General features: G+C 44.2%; 1 protein-coding gene across 1 annotated transcript in view; it reads left to right on the top strand.

Annotated features, from left to right (window-relative positions):
• LOC120937034 (cyclic GMP-AMP synthase-like) overlaps window positions 1-20,534 on the top strand; it is a 62,386-nt gene that overhangs the window by 32,344 nt on the left and 9,508 nt on the right. The window contains exon 4 of the mRNA XM_040349955.1: window positions 2,267-2,366. Within this exon, the coding sequence (XP_040205889.1) occupies window positions 2,267-2,366 (100 nt within the window). The remainder of the gene's footprint in view (window positions 1-2,266; window positions 2,367-20,534) is intronic.

Raw genomic sequence — 20,534 nt, 5'->3', positions numbered from 1 at the left:
AGGCTAATACTTCTGCCAACTTTTGCTGTGCACATGTGGGTGAAAGGGTGGTGGAATTCCCCAAACTTTTTCTGCGCATAAACATGGCCTGATTACTTCTGAGGAATTCAAGTTTCATGTGAATACAGAAGCCCGCCAAACAAGCTTGTTTCTCTTTTATATGAATAGAGACGTTTTACAACTCTTCTTGTTTTCACTTTCATCTAGAGAGCCTTGTCAACGTGTAATCACAATCCATTGGTTGTAAACTTTTCAGAGCAAAATAATGACCTAATGTAATAAGTGTTTGAATTATAGTAACCTTTACAATTATCTTTCATTTCTGTTATTGCAGGGGTTGACAAATTTGCTTGGAATCTAGGAGCCAGCTAAAAAAAAGTTAGGAGCCAGAAAACGCACCCCGTCCCGACGAGCTTGCGCGCAGAAGCGAACACATACGTGAGCAGTGCCCGCATATGTAAACAGTGTTCAAACCACACATGTGAGGTATCGCCGCGATTGGTAGAGCGAGAGCAATAATTCTAGCCCTAGACCTCCTCTGTAACTCAAAACATGCAACCTGTAGATTTTTTTAAACGTCGCCTATGAAGATTTTAAAGGGTAAAAGTTTGTCGGCATTCCACGAGCGGACGCAATTTTGAAGCGTGACACGTTGGGTATGAATTTACTCGGCGTAACATTATCTTTCATAAAAATAAAAAAAATGGGGATAACTTTACTGTTGTCTTATTTTTTAATTTAAAAAAAGTGTCATTTTTTCCAAAAAAAGTGCGCTTGTAAGACCGCTGCGCAAATACGGCGTGACAGAAAGTATTGCAACGATCGCCATTTTATTCTCTAGGGTGTTAGGATAAAAAATATATATAATGTTTGGGGGTTCTAATTAGAGGGAAGAAGATGGCAGTGAAAATAGTGAAAAATGACATTAGAATTGCTGTTTAACTTGTAATGCTTAACTTGTAATACCAACGGCTCACCACCAGATGGCGCCAGCTCACAAAAAAAATACATTTTTTTTTTTTTTTGCCCACCTTCCAAGCCAAGTCGCCAGGACACTATTTCTAGTCGCCATGGCGACCTGGCGACTGGGATTTGTCGAGCCCTGTGTTATTGGTCTAATCAATAAACATACAATCTTTTTGGTCTCAGTTTTAGGTTCTAGTTTTAGGGGTTTCAGTACATATTTCATCATATATATCTAAAAATTGTCAGTTTTCTCATCATGAAGAACGGTCGTGTGTACGCGGCATAACACTTTAACTCCTTACAGAAGGCATGAAGCCAATGTGTATACAAGCAGCCATATATATATATATATATATATATATATATATATATATATATATATGGCTGCTTGTATACACATTTGCTTCATGCCGCGTACACACGACCGTTCTTCATGATGAGAAAACTGACAATTTTTAGATTGGTCGTGAAAACCGGTCGTGTGTATGCTCCATAGCAGTTTTCTCGAAGAGAAAACTGCCTGCAAAAAAATTAGAACCTGCTCTATTTTTTCTCGTCGTTTTTCCTGTCACAAAAACCGCTCGTGTGTATGCATGCTCAGAAATTAGCAAAAGCGTCCCAAAGGGTGGTGCCATTCGAATGGAACTTCTCCTTTATAGTGCCTTCGTACATGTTGTACATCAAGCGTTTTTTTTATATGAACGTGTGTATGCAAGGCAGGCTTGAGAGGAATCATGACGAATCATGTCGAGAAAAACTGTTTTTTTTTTCATGACAGGAAAAACGGTTGTGTATACACGGCATGACTCATTAGATGCTGAGTGATGAGATTGATAATTCACTATACTCACTGTAACTCTGCCTTAGCACACCATTTCAGTCTGCCATTATTTTAGTTACTATCATGCCATGAGATAAGTACAAATGCTGCCATTCTGCATTTTAATACTTTTGAATCGCAAACTACTGTAGAACAAATATTCTGTAAATAAGTGTCAGAATTCCTTATCTCTATTAAATTTAATAGAAGGATTCGAAAAAGCATTGAAGTCAAAGCTTTAGTATGATAGCCAGGGAACTAAAACTCCCATGACAACAATGGGAGCCTTCTTAATTCTTTCATAATAGGTGTACTGGATAGTGACCCCGTGGTCAGGCTGTGGGCATTTTAAATGTTTACAAGTAAAATGCAGTGATAAAATACCATGTGCTTCCATGTGCAGATGCAGGAAAAGCCACTTAAGTCGCCTATAAAGCCATTCAGTGCTCCATGATGCATCTTTTATTGTATTTTTTGCAGATACATGGAGAATTTCATTTTCACACATTGAAAAGGTAATCATGACAAACCACGGGAGCTCCAAAACTTGTTGTGAAGCTGAAGGAAACAAATGTTGCAGGTTAGTGCAGTAGATATCTTGCTACACACACAAAACAGGAAAACAAAAGAAGCACAACTTTAGGACTTAACGCGGAGCTCCACCCAAAAGGGGAAGCTACGCTTGTTTGCCTCCTCCCCCCTCTCTGCTCCCACATTTGACACCTTTTTTTTTGGGGGGGGGGGGGTACCTGGTTTTGACATATCTTTGACATGATGTACTGTTATAGACCAAGAACAAGAATCCAGATCAAACATACTTACAGTTGTGCTCATAAGTTTACATACCCTGACAGAATTTATGATTTCTTGGCCATTTTTCAGAGAACATGAATGATAACCCCAAAACTTTTCTTTCACTCATGGTTAGTGTTTTGCTGAATCCATTTATTATCAATCAACTGTTTTTACTCTTTTTAGATCATAATGACAACAAAAACTACCCAAATGACCCTGATCAAGAGTTTACATACCACAGTTCTTCATACCGTGTATTGCCCCCTTTAACATCAATAACAGCTTGAAGTCTTTTGTGGTATTTGTGGATGAAGCACTTTATCTTCTCAGATGGTAAAGCTGCCCATTCCTCTAGGCAAAGAGCCTCCAGTTCCTGTAAATTCTTGGGCTGCCTTGCATGAACTGCACGTTTGAGATCTCCCCAGAGGGGCTCAATGATATTGAGGTCAGGAGACTGAGATGGCCACTCCAGAACCTTCAGTTTATTCTGCTGTAGCCAATGACAGGTTGACTTGGCCTGGTGTTTTGGATCATTGTCATGTTGGAATGTCCAAGTACGTCCTATGCGCAGCTTCCTGGTTGATGAATGCAAATGTTTCTCCAATATTTTTTGATAACATACTGCATTCATCTTGCCATCAATTTTGACCAAATCTCCATGTTTCACAGTAGGAATGGTGTACCTTTCATTATAGGCCTTATTGACGCCTCTCCAAATGTAAGGTTTATGGTTGTGGCCAAAAAGCTACATTTTGGTCTCTTCACTCCAAAACGGAAAATTGTATACTCACCTTTCTGTAATTTTCCTTTCCTGACGCATCTTCAATGAAGCACACACTGGGTTATGACTCCGCCCCCACAACCTGACAGGATTGGTTAGCTATAAATTTGAAGGGGAGACGCCCTGCACCATTCTCTGTATATCACAAAACAGCGGGATGGGCATCTGTGTGCTGCCATGAAGATGCGCCAGGAAAGGAAAATTACGGAAAGGTGAGTATACAATTTTCCATTTTCCTGACGCATTCATGGCAGCACACACTGGGAAATAACTCGCCAGTCAGGAGGGTGCAAGAAAACAATAATATTTATTCTATAGCGCTGAGGAATTGGCTCTAACAACAGATCTGCCGAAGTCGGCAGTAGCTCTGTAGTGTGAAATGAAGGTATGTCGGGAAGACCAAGTTGCTGCTCTGCATATGGTCTCCGGTGAAATCCCGCAATATGCAGCCCACGAGGTAGGCACTGCCCTGGTCGAGTGAGCCCTGATGCCATCTGGAACTGTAAGTTGCTGAATGGAATTGGCTTCTTTGATAGCTTTCACTAGCCAGGAGGCGATGGTACGAGAGGTACGCTTGGCCTCGTCTGCTCCCGTGTGGGATAATCAAGAGAGAATCCGTCTTCCTCAAGAGAGATTTAGCTGAAAGGTAACTGGAAATGGTTGATTTGACATCCAAGGCATGGGGCTCGCCCCTGTCATTAGTGAAAGATGGAAGGATGATGTCCTGGTTATACTGAAAGGAGGAAGCTACCTTAGGTCTAAATCGTTTACCAGCGGAGCCGTAGTTCCCAAAATTGACTCTCCTGGCGACTCTCTTATGAGCTCTGTCGCTACTCTGGCATCCGGCTCCTTCTCCTTGGTTGCTTCGTTGAAGCAAGAACGGCAAGCCAATTTTCCTGGCAAGGCTGGAGCCCTGCATACCCAGCAAGCATTTGCTGCGGGACAGGTATGGTAGCTCTGATCATGGTGAGATAATGGTAAATGATCTATGGTGAGACCGACTATGACGGGAGCGGCCGTGACACGAGCGGCTACGTCTTGAGCAATGATAGCGGGAGGGTGACCTTGAGTGACTTCTGCTTGATGCATGGCTTGATCTCCCTCTATGCCACAAACTTGCGTCTCTTGACCTGGTAGGGCTGCCAGAAACGCAGCGTTAGTGGTCAGGCTCTCTTTTTTGTCTCTTCTCTACTTACCTTTTGTTTCGGACGGTCGCTTACCTAGTTTGCTGGTGGTGGTCTGTGAGGGCAGTGGTCTCCATGAAGGTGCAGGGAATACAGTCTTGAGGACAGTCTAAGGAAGAAGAGGGAGCACAAATAAACAGAAAGCACCACAGAAACATGGTAGTAAATGCCAGTAGAGACTGGCCAGGGAGAAAAGGCAGGATGAGAAAAGAGAAAAAAAAACTACCATGTGCTTAATTTGCAATAATACTGCAGAGCAGCAGCCTGTAGTCCCATTTCCAATGCTGCTGTGCTTTTAAAATTTGTCGCGCCGATGATGCGCATGCGCAGAAGTGGTCCGCCCGTTCCGGCGCCATTTTGGATGAGGGCAGAGGGTACTGGCGGCGTCATCACCTTGCTGCGTGCATTCGCAGAGCGGCGAAAAGACGCGCAGGCGCACACACAGAGGATGGGGACTGCCTGGAGGACAGCAAGTGTCTAAATAAAGACCATTGTGCGGTCTAAACCTAAAGAAAGAAATATTAATACAGCTTTGGGCAGAAATGTGAGAACAGGAACATAGAAGTGGAGACCACAGTCGAAATTTTAAGCTTCTTTAAAGCTTGTCATATTTGCCAGTAGAACTTGTCTTTGAGCCCCTGAGACCACCAGAACGGGGTTCCCTCCATAGGAGCTCCTTCAGAGACTGTACAGGAGGGACTTCCAAACAGGAGAGGCTTGAACCTGCTGGGGCAATTTGCGGTAAGAGGCATGCTGCTTGTTCGTCCAATTTGTCAGGTGAGGATAAAAAAAGAGAATGGTGCGGGGCGTCTCCCCTTCAAATTTATAGCTAACCAATCCTGTCAGGTTGTGGGGGCGGAGTCACAATTCAGTGTGTGCTGCCATGAATGTGTCAGGAAATGACTTTGTGCCAGAAGGTTTGAGGCTTGTCTCTGTGCTGTTTGGCGTATTGTAAGCGGGATACTTTGTGGCATTTGCATAGTAATGGCTTTCTTCTGGTGACTCAATGGCTTTCTTCTGGTGACTCGACCATGCAGCTCATCTTTCTTTAAGTGCCTCTTATTGTGCATCTTGAAACGGCCACACCACATGTTTTCAGAGAGTTCTGTATTTCACCTGAAGTTATTTGTGGGTTTATCATTTCATCCCGAACAATTTTCCTGGCAGTTGTGGCTGAAATTTTAGTTGGTCTACCTGACCGTGGTTTGGTTTCAACAGAACCCCTAATTTTCCACTTCTTGAGTAGAGTTTGAACACTGCTGATTGGCATTCTCAATACCTTGGATATCTTTTTATATCCCTTTCCTGTTTTATACAGTTCAACTACTTTTTCCTGCAGATCCTTTGACAATTCTTTTGCTTTCCCCATGACTCAGAATCCAGAAACGTCAGTGCAGCACTGGATGAAAGATGCAAGGGTTTGTCAGGAGTCCAGAAACTCATTGACCTTTTATACACACATTAATTACAAGCAAACAGATAACAGGTGAGAATGGTTACCTTTAATAGCCATTCAAACTTCTGTGTGTCAAATTGTGTGCATGTCAGGCCAAAATCACCAGGGTATGTAAACTTTTGATCAGGGTAGTTTCTGTTGTGATTATGATTTAAAAACAGTAAACACAGTTGATTGATAATAAATGGCTTCAGCCAAACACTAACCATGAGTGAAAGAAAAGTTTTTGTGTTACCATTCATGTTCTCTGAAAAATGGCCAAGAAATTATAAATTCTCCCAGGGTATGTACACTTGAGCACAACTTTATCTCAATCTGCCTTCAATGGCACTTTTAAAAGTGCCAGTTTAAGCAGATTGTTCTGGCACAGGGAATAAACTTTAGTTGACCATAGCTGGATTGAAATTTTGATCCATCTATGGCCAATCCTGATCGACTTTTATCGAATGGGAACATCAACATTTTTTCAATTGATCAGAGGCTGCAGTGCTAATCAGTGCATTCTAACAGTGAAGGATTTTATGTGATAGACCAACACAAAGTGGCACATTTTTCTTTTTCTTACAAATAAATATTTGAAAGGTGCGGTGTGCATTTGTATTCTGCCCCCCTGAGTCAATACTTTGTAGAACCACCCTTTGCTGCAATTACAGCTTACAGTCTTTTCAGGTATGTCTCTACCAGCTTTGCACATCTAGAGACTGAAAATTTTGCCCATTTTTCTTTGCAAAAAGCTCAAGCTCTGTCAAGTCTTGCCACAGATTCTCAATTGGATTTAGGTCTGGACTTTGACTGGGCCATTTTAACATATGAATATGCTTTGATCTAAATCATTTCATTGTAGCTCTGGCTGCATGTTTAGGATCATTGTCCTGCTGGAAGGTGAACCTTCACCCCAGTCTCAAGTCTTTTGCAGACTCTAACAGGTTTTCTTCTAAGATCGCTCTGTATTTGGCTCATCCATTCTCCCATCAGCTCTGACCAGCTTCCCTGTCCCTGCTGAAGAAAAGCATCCCCACAATATGATGCTGCCACCACGTTCAGGGTGTGTGTGTTCAGGGTGTTGTGCAGTGTTAGTTTTCCGTCAAACATAGCGTTTGGCTTTTAGGCCAAAAAGTTTAATTTTGGTCTCATCTGACCAGAGCAGCTTCTTCCACATGACTTCTCGCAAACTGCAAACCATGGGCCTCTTGGCTGCTTCTTGGTAGGTTTACGGTTGTACATACAAAAAAGATTTGTAAAAGGTTTACGGTTGTGGCATACTCTTTCCATTACGCTCTGTAAGATGTTCAAAGCGTGGGATATTTTTTTTTATAACCTAAACCTGGTTAATGCCCCTTTCACATGGAGGGATAGAATGGTGCTTTTTAGCTGCGGATTCTACCGCAGCTAAAAACACACAATGCTTTCATATGGCCCCATTCACACACTGCGTATAGCTGCGGTTTTGTTACCTGCAGTTTGATGCAGATAGAAAAAAAAGGGATTTTTAATACAGCTTACCTGTAAAATCCTTTTCTTGGAGTACATCACGGGACACAGAGCGGCATATTCATTACTATATGGGTTATATGGAGTACCTTCAGGTGTTGACACTGGCAATCTCAAACAGGAAATGCCCCTCCCTATATAACCCCCTCCCATAGGAGGAGTACCTCAGTTTTGTAGCAAGCAGTATGCCTCCCAAAATGGTCCCCAAAAAGAGGGGTGGGAGCTCTGTGTCCCGTGATGTACTCCAAGAAAAGGATTTTACAGGTAAGCTGTATTAAAAATCCCTTTTTCTTTATCGTACATCACGGGACACAGAGCGGCATATTCATTACTATATGGGATGTCCCAAAGCAATGCTCACAATGAGGGGAGGGAGAACATCTCCAAGACAAAAGGATTTAATTTAGAGAATACTCAAATCATAATAAATCCAACTTAGTTGAGAAAAATAATCTTAAATTTTAAATTTAACTCAAAAAAAGAGGAGCCCCCGGATTCCGAGGGTCTCAAACTGCAGCCTGCAGCACTGCCTGCCCAAAGGCTGTATCAGAATTCCTTCTTACGTCCAACTGGTAGAACTTTGTAAACGTGTGGACAGAAGACCAGGTTGCCGCCTTGCAAACTTGAGCCATAGAGATCTGGTGGTGTGCTGCCCAGGAGGCGCCCATGGCCCTAGTAGAATGAGCCTTTAATGATACTGGAGGAGGCAACCCTTTCAAGCCGTAGGCCTGAGTGATTAATTGCTTAATCCACCTAGAAATGGTGGACTTTGCAGCTGCCTGCCCCTTCTTGGGCCCATCCGGTAATACGAACAGCACATCTGTTTTCCGGATCTTCTTTGTAGCTTTAAGATAGGCCTTCATGGCCCTGACGATATCCAAGGTATGCAGCAACCCTTCCTTTCTGGAAGTAGGTTTAGGGAAGAAGGATGGTAATACCAAATCCTGGTTCAAATGAAAACTGGATACAACCTTCGGTAGGAAGGAAGGATGAGGGTGGAGAACGACCCTGTCCTTATGAAAAATAAGATATGGTTCCTTACAGGATAAGGCCGCCAGTTCCGATACTCTTCTTGCGGAAACTATGGCGACCAAAAATACTAACTTTTTTTGTCAGTAAAACCAAAGGAATTTCAGCCATACGGCTCAAACGGTTGTTTCTGTAAACTTGACAGAACAAGGTTTAAATCCCACGGGCAAAGCGGGGATTTAACTGGAGGTTTAATACGTAAGACCCCTTGAAGGAAGGTCTTAACCAGCGAGTGGGTGGCCAGCGGCCGCTGAAACCACACTGACAGAGCAGAAATCTGTCCTTTGATTATGCTTAATGCCAATCCTTTATCCACTCTTAGCTGGAGAAAACTTAATACTCTATCGATGGTAAATTTGCGAGAAAGCCATCGCTTGGACTCACACCAGCCTACATAGGCCTTCCAGACCCTGTAATAAATCACCCTAGAGACCGGTTTCCTGGCTCTGATTAGGGTAGAGATTACTTTCTGAGACAGACCTCTACCCCTGAGAATCAGGGATTCAGTTTCCAGGCCGTCAAATTTAGATGCCGTAAGGCAGGGTGGAGGATCGGACCTTGCGATAGCAGGTCTGGCCGTAGAGGAAGAGTCCAAGGGTCTCCCACTACCATCTTTAAGATTAGTGAGTACCATGCCCTTCTGGGCCATGCTGGAGCTACCAGGATGACTGGTATGTGCTCCACCCGGATCCTGCGCCGCAGGCGGGGTAGTAACTGGAGCGGGGGAAACGCATAAAGAAGTTTGAACTGATGTCAAGGGCAAACCAACGCATCGGTTCCGCAGGCCATCGGATCCCTTGAGCGGGACATGAACCTGTCTAGCTTCTTGTTGAGTCTCGATGCCATGATATCCACGTCCGGCACTCCCCATCTTTGGCAGAGTGCTTGAAAGATTTGTGGATGCAGAGACCATTCCCCCGGCAAAAGAGTCTGGCGGCTTAAGAAGTCCGCCTGAAAGTTGTCCACTCCTGGAATGAATATTGCCGATATGCAGGGCACATGAGCCTCTGCCCATAGGAAAATCAAGCTCACCTCTCTCTGAGCGGCTTGACTCCTGGTTCCCCCTTGGTGATTTATGTATGCCACGGCCGTGGCATTGTCTGATTGAATTCTCACCGGGAACCCCTGCAATTTTGACGTCCAAGCCCTGAGGGCTAGTCGAGCAGCTCTGAGCTCCAAGATGTTGATGGGCAACTGTTTCTCTGGTGTTGCCCAAGTACCTTGGCGAGTGCAACCATCCAAAATTGCTCCCCAGCCCGTCAGGCTGGCGTCTGTGGTCACTATCTTCCAAGCCACTGGGCTGAAAGACTTCCCCTTCAGTAGATTCTGAGGGTCTAACCACCAGCACAGACTTTGTCGGACTCTTGATGAGAGCAGCAACGGGATATCCAAGGCCTGCGGCCTTCTGCTCCATGCTGACAGGATGGCTGCCTGCAGGATGCGAGTGTGGCTCTGGGCGTATGGTACCGCCTCGAATGTGGCCACCATCTTGCCTAGTAATCTCATACATAGGCGAATAGTCGGTTCCTTCTTGCTTAGAACCAGTAGGATTAATTCCTTGATGGCTTTGACCTTCCTCAGAGGTAGAAACACTCTTTGTTGTTCTGTGTCTAATCTCATGCCGAGATATTCCAACTGCCTTGTGGGCAGGAAAGCTGACTTTTCTCGATTTAGGACCCAGCCGAACTTCTCGAGGTATTGGACCGTGAGGGCCACTGCTCGCTCCAAGCCGGGAGACGAGTGATCTATGACTAGGAGGTCGTCCAGGTATGCTAGGATCGTGACCCCTTGGATCCTTAGTTTGGCTAGGATTGGAGCTAGGACCTTCGTGAACACCCGGGGGGGCCGTAGCCAACCCGAAGGGAAGCGCCACGAATTGGAAGTGACGCGAAGCCACCATGAAGCGTAGATATCTTTGATGTGGCTGATAAATTGGAAGATGAAGGTAGGCATCCTTTATGTCTATGGACGCCATGAAGTCGTCCTTTTGGAGTGTGGTAGCTGCTGACCGCACGGTTTCCATCCGAAATGAGCGGATCTCTAGGTATGTATTTACCATCTTTAGGTCCAAAATTGGCCTGACATCTCCATTGGACTTCGGGATGATGAATAGGTTGGAGTAGAAACCTAGCCCCTGTTCCAGGACTGGTACCTCCACTATTACTTCCTGGGAAAGTAGATGATTTAATGCCGACATTAATGCGGCTCCTTTCTCCGGATCGTTTGGAATCCTCGACTCCTGGAAATGAAGAGGAGGAAACCTTAGGAAATCTAATTTGTAGCCCGTGGCCACGGAAGACCGTACCCACTCGTCGGGAATGCTGGCTTCCCAAACCTCTGAAAAGAGTCGCAGCCTTCCCCCCACCTTCGTGGGTGGGGGCGCCCCTTCATAAGGTCGGCTTGGGGGCTGGGTTTGCTGGTTAAGCGAACCCACTGCTTTCTGCCTTTAGCAGCCTGTCCTTGTGATTTGCTGTTGAAGCCGAAGTTTGCTTTCGCAGGAGGCCGTCGATACTGTTTGGCATTAGAGGGCCCCTGCCCAGGGGAGTACTGTCGTTTAAACGCAGGCCCCTGAAACTTCCTCTTAGTTGGCAAGAGAGTACTTTTGCCATTTGAAATGGTTTTGAATGTATTTATCTAGGTCTTCTCCGAAGAGTCGTCCTCCATGGAAGGGGAACCCTACCAGGAGCTTCTTGCATGGGGGCTCGGCCTCCCAGCTTTTTAACCATAAGAGTCTTCTCATATGGATAAGGGATAACGATAAACGTGACGCTTGCTGGATAGAATCCTTAATTGCGTCTACTGTAAAACATATGGCCTTAGGGACATCCGAAAATTCTTCTGCCTGCTGGGCAGGAATAAGTTTAAGCATCTGCTTAACCTGATCCGATAATGCTTGAGCAACCCCAATCGCAGCCACGGCTGGCTGTACTACTGCCCCTGCAGTAGTGAAGGAGTTCTTAAGTAGTGCTTCCAAGCGTTTATCAACTGGATCCTTGAATACCTGTATGTTTTCTACAGGGCATGTGAATGATTTGTTAATACATGAGATGGCTGCGTCCACTGCAGGAGTAGCCCATTTCTTGGAAAATTTATCTTCCATAGGATATAGGGCAGAGAATCTTTTAGGTGGTAAGAAGATTTTTCTGGCTTGTTCCAATCTTGGAACAAAACTCCCTCTAGTAGAGGGTGGATCGGAAATACTGCATTGCTTTGAGGCGCCCTCAGTGAGCCCAAAGCTGAAACCGTAGATACCTGGAGATCTGGTACTGGCAAGTTGAATGCATTTATGGACCAAGTCCGTTAAGGCTTGAGTCCACCAGCTCTCCCCTTGGGAGACTGCTCCAGACTCCTCTGTATCCGGATCTTCGATCCCTGAACCTACTTGGTCCTTGTCCAAGAGGTCGTCCAATTCCCCTGAGGAAAGGACCTCCTCTTCTGAGGGTCTGCGCTCGGGCGACGGAGATCTAATCCGTTTACTGCCCCGCATAGCTGTGGCTATCATTTTTCCCATTCTTTTCTCCATCTCTCTTAAAGAGGTGAGTAATACCTCGTCCGTGACCATCTTAGGGTTGGACTGACCCGCTCCAGCCCCAGATCCCGATGGCCCCAAGGCTCCCTGTGGGGAAAGCAGCGGCATAACTTTGTCCGAGACCTTAGACTCTCCGGATGCCTATGGTACAATACCAAGGTACACCTGCTACCTATTGGTATTTGGAACTATAAAAGTTAATTGCCCAAACACCTGTTTGGGGGATAAAAAATGCTTCCTCTCCCCTAGATGACTTTTTTTTTTTTTTTTTTTTTTTCGTTTTTGTTTCAAATCCAGGAAAGAAAAAAAAAACAACATTCTGTCCCCCTGAGTAGTATTGCAAAGAAAAACTATGAGATGGAAAAGAAAACAGCCTATTTCTAGGCTTGAAAAACAGTCTTCTGAAGACTGCAATATCCTTTCTGGCCACTGTGAGTCCTCGGCGCCCCGTGCTGCCGTTCTGGTCTTTCCTCCCCCGTTCCAAAGTATTGAATGGAACAAACAAGGAAGGGCCGCCCCTTCCTTAAGCCACTGACCCGCCCTTCCCCCCCCAGCAATCTCAAACAGGAAATGCCCCTCCCGACGGGGGGGGGGGGGGGTTTGGGAGGAAGGGACCTCTCTGTTCCAGCAAACTGCAGCCTGCAGCCTGGAACCATGAGGAGGTCAGCGTTTTGCCTGCTTTGCAGGCTCTGAGGAGGAAGACTGAATGGAGCATCGCCTGGAGGCTTGCAGGTAAGCACAGCTCTCTGACACACACATATATTTTTATATCACACAGGCCCCACTCAATGCTTTTCCAACACTACAAGGGAGGTCACATCTTATGGGGAATAATACATATAGAGCCATCCTATCTTTATGATATGTGACTAGTTTGCCAGATGCAGTGCATAACTTTAGGCATGTCCCCTGTGACCCCCCAGAAAAAAACCTGCTAAGAACCAAGTTCCGCAAGTTTTCCCCTCACTTACCTGCTCCATGCCGCAGGACTTTGCCAAGCAAGAGGCCCAATCTTCCCCCATCTCCGTGGGGATGTCTAGACCTTCAGGCCCTGGGTTCCTATGAAGGATCCACTGTCCTGGGCCCATATAGCACCCTGGCAACAGAAAACATTAGGCACCCAAAGGTTTCTAAGTTCTGGGCCCAGGGTCCAGCTCTCTAAAAAGAAAAGCATTATGGGCTATACCCCAAGGGTTTGGGGTCCGGTTACTGACCACTTTAGCGCTGAGGCTTTTTTGGACAGAACCGGTAGCTCACCTAATCCCAAGGATGCGGAGGCAAGCTAAACCATGACTAACACCTAAGACACTGGCGTAAAAACTGAGGTACTCCTCCTATGGGAGGGGGTTATATAGGGAGGGGCATTTCCTGTTTGAGATTGCCAGTGTCAACACCTGAAGGTACTCCATATAACCCATATAGTAATGAATATGCCGCTCTGTGTCCCGTGATGTACGATAAAGAAATAAAATTAACTGCGTCCAGGAATGATTTGGCGCAGCTATCTGCACATAACCACAGGTAATCGCAGTGCACTGTGTCAGCTGCATTTGGTATGAATCACGAGGGGGAACTCCACGCCATATTGTAAATAAAAAAACGGCATGGGTTCCCCTCCAGGAGCATACCAGGCCCTTGGCCAGTTTTTCTAGGAATCAAAGTTGTTCAGAACAGCAGTGTAAGCACCTAGGTTGGCACTAGAGCAGTTTGCGAGTTCCAGTAAGGCAAAAAAGTGATGAGAAAAAAACCTGTACTTCCTCTTTTGTATTAATATACCGTGTTTCCCCGAAAATAAGCCAGGGTCTTATATTAATTATGCCAACAAAACACACAGTAGGGCTTATTTTCGGGGTAGGTCTAACCATGTAATGTGCTATCTTCTCTCCCCCTCTCCCTCCTTGCCTGCCAGGAATCCCCAGTGTGATCTGAGTTAAAATGCTTGTAAAATCCTACAATCCACTCTATTACAGTGGTATATAATGTACAATGTGCGTGTTCCTGTAATATAATTGTGCCAAATACCTTTGTTATAGCGCCATTCTGCGCTTCTGTGACCCACCGGAGCTCTCTTTCCTGCAATTATATTACAGAAACACACACACATTGTACATTATATACTCCTGTAGTAGAGTGGATTACAAGATTTAACAAGCATTTTAAACTAGGGCTTATTTTCGGGGTAGGGCTTATATTGCAGCCCTCCTGGAAAATAACGCTAGGTCTTATTTTCAGGGTAGGTCTTATTTTTGGGGAAACAGGGTAGGCGTGCGCACAGGGTGTGCCGGATGTGCCTGGGTACACCCTAATCACCTTGTATGCTGCAGATGCCCCCCGTTTAGACCCATGATATTTAACCAAAGCTCCCTCATGGGGCTCCTAAAAAATTAAAAAATAAAAATGAAAATTTTTTAATTATAAATAATAATAATAAAAAAATATTTAAAAATAACAACAAAAAAATGTAATTGTAAAAAAATAAAATACAAGCATACCCCACTTTTAAGTACACAATGGGGTTTATTTACTAAAGCTGGAAAGCACAATAACGGGGTCACTTATGCATAAAAACCAATGAGCTTCCAGGTTTTATTACCAGACTTAATTGAACAAGCTCGGGTTAGAAGCTCATTGGTTTCTATGCAGAAGTGAGCCTGATTTTGCGCTTTCCAGCTTTAGTAAATGAACCCCATTGTGTATTTAAAAGTGGGGAATGCCTGTAGTAAAAATAAAAACTACTGACACCAAACTCTGCCCTGCTGACATCATCCACTGCTCTACTGACACCGGCAGTATATACTGTATACACATGCACAGGCATATGTGTTTGAGCTTTGGGGTGCACACCCTAATGCAATAGGCTGTGCACACCTATGTGTATTATGTTGTAATTCTTCACAGTCATTGCAAACGTATTTGCTTTGCCTAAATGGGAGACCCAGGAACACATAACAGAGCCGATTCCTGTAAAAAAAAAAAAGGTTGTGCTGGTTGTCAGCGTATCATAGATACTATTCGATAAGTCCTCAAATGTATTTAAGCCCTGGTTCACACTAACAGCGGGAATGGGGGGCAATTTCAGAGACATCTGTGCGGGTTGCTGCACAGATTATTATACAGGAGTTATATAGCACCAACAGTTTGCGTTGGCGCTTAATGTCAATGGAGATCACACCCTGAAATCCCAAAAGTAGTACAGAAACTACTTTTTGGAATTGATGCAGCGTCGCACCGATTCGCAAGATGGCATTGCCAGCAATTGTCATCAATTTGGCATGCAATTTGACATGTCAAATCTCATCAATGTGAACCAGGGCTTTAATCATCATTAAGGCCGGGTTCACACTATATCGAATTGGATGCGGATTCTCCACATCCAATTTGCAAAATCAGGAGAATGTGACCGGCTGTCTATGCAGCTGATTCACATATCTCCGATGCGGCTCTGGTGCGCGAATTTGCATAAGAGCCCTGTGCGTCTTTCGGTCTATTTCAGGTCCAAATTCGGGCTGAAATCGGACCTGAAACGGTGAACCAGGACAAACGGGACCCCTGCTGGGAGCCGCATCGGCATCCAGTGTGAACCGAGCCTGAAGCCTTGAATTTGGTATTAGAATAGCATGTTAGACATATTTAACACAGACACATTACTGCCATTTAGCAGTCTGAAGAAACGTTATCTTATGCATTCCTGATTATATATTCTTTTAGATAAGAGGATCATTTCTGTGACCTCATCATAGAATAGTATCTATCTTAATGGTGCAGTACAGGACTTGTATAGGGCCGAAACAACGAATCGATTAATCGACAACTAATCGATTATGAAATTAATCGATTACCATTTTTATAATCGGTTAACCGGCCAGTAACATAATGGGGTTAAAAAAAACTAAAATTGTCCCTTTATAGTACAAAAAGAGCAAATCGCTACTGTAAATATTACTTTCACTGTCCAACAGTAAAAAAAAATTAACCCCTTACAGTAGCAATTATTTGCTCTTTTTGTACTAATTTAAGTTTTTTAACCCCATTATGTTACTAAACATCTCAGGCCGGGTCACACCACTGTTTTTTGGTGCTTTTTGCAGAAACACACTACAGTGCATTTACATGGTTTCCTATGGGACACGTTCACATCCATGATTTTTTTTCAGCTGCTGCGTATTTGGAAAGGGCGAGGACTTTTTATTAACAGTGCTTCAATAGAGAAGCTGCAGAAAAGTATGTAATGCGTTTTTGCGGCAATTTGTGTTTTTTTTATCCTGCCCAACAAAAAATTGGCCAAAAATTTTTTTTTTGCGTTATTAACCGATTAATCGAAACAATAATCGGCCAACTAATCGATAATGAAAATAATAGTTCGTTGCAGCCCTAGACTTGTATTCACAGACCATGGTTATAGGCACTACGTTCAGGCGATCGGACAGTAGCAAAAAAACTTGCTAGGACCATGCCTAATGCAAACGTGTATAACCCTTCCACGCCATGAAACTCCATTTTTTTGCTACTGTCCTTATGTAATGGACATTTTCTCCTTTGGAGAAGTTATTTATTTTTAACCATTCCTTTGAACTTCTTACACTTCTATCAAGATCGTACTGCTTATTGCCTTAGGCCCCTTTCAGACGTGCGGACCGTATGTCCGCTTTTTCATCCATTCGTTTGCGGATGAAAAAGGGACATTGGTCCCTATGTGATTGTGGGTGTCAGCGGATAAACATCCGCTGACACCCATAATCACCCGCCTCCGCAAAGATTCGATTTTGCAGATGGAAGAATGTCCTATCTTTTCTTCCATCTGCGGATCGGATGAACACGGACACACGGTCCGTGTTAATCCGATCCCCCATAGGGGAGAGCGGAGAAAAGACAGGGCGGTCCCTGCACAGTGTGCGGAGACCACCCTGTCACCCGACGGCTCAGTGGGAATATACGGAGCGATCCCCGCTGAGCTTACGGACACACGGAGGCGCATCATTACTGATCCGCCCCGTGTGAAAGGGCCCTTAGGCTAGTTATCAGTTTCCGATTTGGTACCCCTTGGGGTTGTACCTTGGGGTACTAGATCCAGCGTTAGAATCTCACATTGGCACAGTGTGCAACACGTGTACATGTTCAGTCCTGTTGTCTATCTCTATGGTTCTGAGATACATAGACAAAGGAACAGGGAATTAGTCACTTTATTAAAGCGGAAGTAAACCCATCTATTTCATAGTTTAAAAAAACAGTTAACATTCCCGGCATGCCGGAAATGCTAGATGCTCTCAACCTAACTATCAAACCATCCAATGGCTGGTTTCATAACTGATCACATGTGCAGCATCGTGGCAGTTGCATGTTAAACAGAGGCCAATAGAAGGGTTTACTTCCACTTTAAGTTATTACCTGTTGTAAATGTGGCAAATTTTTCAGTGTAATATCTATTCAGTTTTAAATTTGAAATTTTTTCCCCTCTGGTCTGAGGATTATGGCGATTAGTGGCCACACGCCTCTCAGCTGATGCACTTCTGTCTGACAAATTTACCAAAAATCCACACAGCACATTTGCTTCCTGCTGCCTTTTGCTAGAGAGAGACAGCGACAGCAACTCGGTCAGTGCCTTGGTTATAGCGGTTTCTGCATTTCAGACACGCAAAGTCCTATTGGATCCCCTCACTTAAGCAATGGCGGATCACATGCTTAAGGGAGTTAAGACAAAAGAGCCAAATAGCACACATTTTTTTGAAGGCTTACAGGAAACTCAGAACACTCAGGATGAAACGTGTAGTTTCCTTGTCCTGGAACAACATCCTATGATGACACTGCTTCCCCCTCCCCTGACTTTATCTCCCTCTCGGTTGCACGTCGTGCACAACCTATCTGTTAAAAGCATATTTCTGTGCCTCGTCTGAAAACTTTTGGCACTCTTAGTATCTGTTGTTTGCAGAGAACAAAAAATCTACAATTCCTCTCTCCCCACTACCACTCTGTTCAAGAATCAGAATTGGAACCTCCAACCTTTTTTGAGGATACAATAGAGAAAAGCAAGGGGGATGCAGATATTGTAAGGGATGCTGCAGAGGATTTTACAATCCTTGCATTTTAGGAGCCCTGTGACTTTTTGACAAATGCGCTCCACTCTAGACACACGGGTTGATTTACTAAAACATTTAGTAAGTGTTTCCCTACATCTAATTCGCATGTCAGGAGGTTGTGACCGGCTCTCAATAGAGACGGTTCACACGTCTCCAGACCGGTCGGAGCGAATTGTACAGGAGTCCTGTGCATCTTCTAGAACAAAAAATTTGGACAGGACTGAGGTAAGTTGTAAGTTTTAGGGAAGGGGGGTGGGGGCACTGCAGACAATACATAAACCTAGCCTTAGAGATTCTGTTGATAAGACATTTTGAAGCCCTTTTAAAGTGGTAGTAAAGTCTAATTTTGCACTTCTACTTACAGGTAAACCTATAATAAGGCTTACCTGTAGGTACAGTGAAAATCTCCTAATCTTGCTCTGTTTATGCACAGATTGCAGCCGGTGACATCACCGGCGCATGCACTCTGAAGGGACAGCATATCTGTGTCATACCTTCAGAGCTCCGTGCCATGGCCAGGCTTTCAGCACACATGCACCACGTCATCGCGGCCCCAAACATTCATACAGCCAGAGGCCGTAAACCTGGAAGGAAGACTAGGTGAAGATAGAAGCCCTGTCAGCAGTGACAGTGTACCACTGGAGGACTTCATTCTAAGGTAAATATTTCACAATCTGCTAGTATGCAGTGCATGCTAGCACATTATAATATTGCCTTGCAGGTGGCATTTTTTGTTTAAATGCTTCATTTGCCCTTGCAGCCTGGAAATGCTGCCATGTGTATTTGCCAGACTAATGCTAACTGTGCAAGACAAATGAATGGAGAACATGAACCTGTATTTTTTTTTTTTATCAAAAAATAAATTTTATTAAAGAAAATGTTAATTTCCAGAGCAAGTAAAGTACAATAATGGAAACGCAAGTAAGCGGTACATAAAAATATTTACAGTGATCAAACCAGACTTTTTTTCCGCAGACGCATATGCACATCACTCAGAGCACCACAGTAATATTCACTGTTGATGGCACCACGGGGTAGAAAATCCACATGAATAATGCCACGTTTGTCCCAGAAAACACTTGCCATCACTTTACCTGCAGATGCAATTGTTCAATTTTTTTTTAGTGATGGCGAGTCTGTGGTGGAGCTATTCCATGCACACATTAACATTGTTGTCTGCCATCTTGAGTAATGGTCTCTAAACTGGCATGTGCGCCGCCTCTCAGTAATAAGAAACACTTGCCACTTACTACTGTGTGTAGTACCAGCACGCTAGCATCCCTTTTGGTACCTGTAAAATTAAAAGTCCTGGTTTGACTTAACGCCTCTTGTATAATTGTGTAAGTGCCTGGGTAACAATAAGTGAGCAGGGTAGGACTGCTTGGAGAGCTTGTCATTGATCCTCCTAAAAAAGGCACAATATCTGTCTCCCATTGGCTCACCACTCTAAGGGGGTAATCTTTTAGAAAGGTTATCAATAGCATAGTATAACTGTATCTAGAGCTAAATCCCTTCACATTAACAGTATTCTGCATTATAGTAAATACAGGAGTAGGAGACTGTATGACTGAGTAGGAGACTGCCACCAAATAGTGTTACCACCTTGCGCCTTTACAGCATGTTGTAAATGTAAGGCTGGATTCATACCTATGCATTTTTAGTGCATTTTGCAGATTTGCACTACAGTCTATTTAACATGGTTTTCTATGGAACATGTTCTGTAGTGCAAATTTGAAAAAAGCACTAAAAATGCAGGTGTGGGTGTGAATCCAGCCTAAGTAGTAAAAGTAGTGTGGAAGGCGTTAAAGAGCTGTTCACAAAAAATATGAAGCAAGTGGGTCACACCAAACTCCTGCCACCTACACCTGTGCTGAAGTTTTGCCAATTCAGGATAGGAGTTGTTGCACCATATGAGGCTGTATATATTAAAGCCTGAAAACTGTTGGAACTGCTTAGCCGCCTTCCAAGTTTTTTCCATTAGTGTGTAGGTGGAAAAAGCTTGTTGGATTGGCAGAATACTAGTGTAACCTATATTTGTTGAACCCCTTCTCTTAGAACAATTGTAGCTGATGCCCTCAGCCTTATTGTTTTATGTTGATGCTTTAGAGCAGTGGTGGGCAACTTGAAAATCGTAGCTCAACCCCCCTCCCTTCTTGCTCACTCATGATTTGACTGACAGCAACAGGAGCTAGTGGGCTCCCACTGTGCTCTGCCCAACCAAGCTTATGGGACCAAGGAGAGGGGAGAAAAAAATATGGAGGCTGGGCACGGCCCTGAATCAATACAGGACTGAGGTAAGATTTAAGTTTTAGGGAAAGGGGCTGGGGGCACTGCAGAGAATACATAAAGATAAAAATAAAAACCCTTCACTTTTTCAACCACTGCCATGACCACCTATGCAAGGTAGGT

Source organism: Rana temporaria, chromosome 4 (assembly GCF_905171775.1).
Source record: "Rana temporaria chromosome 4, aRanTem1.1, whole genome shotgun sequence".
NCBI classification, from domain to species: Eukaryota; Metazoa; Chordata; class Amphibia; order Anura; family Ranidae; genus Rana; species Rana temporaria.
This window is presented reverse-complemented; position numbering and strand designations above follow the sequence as displayed.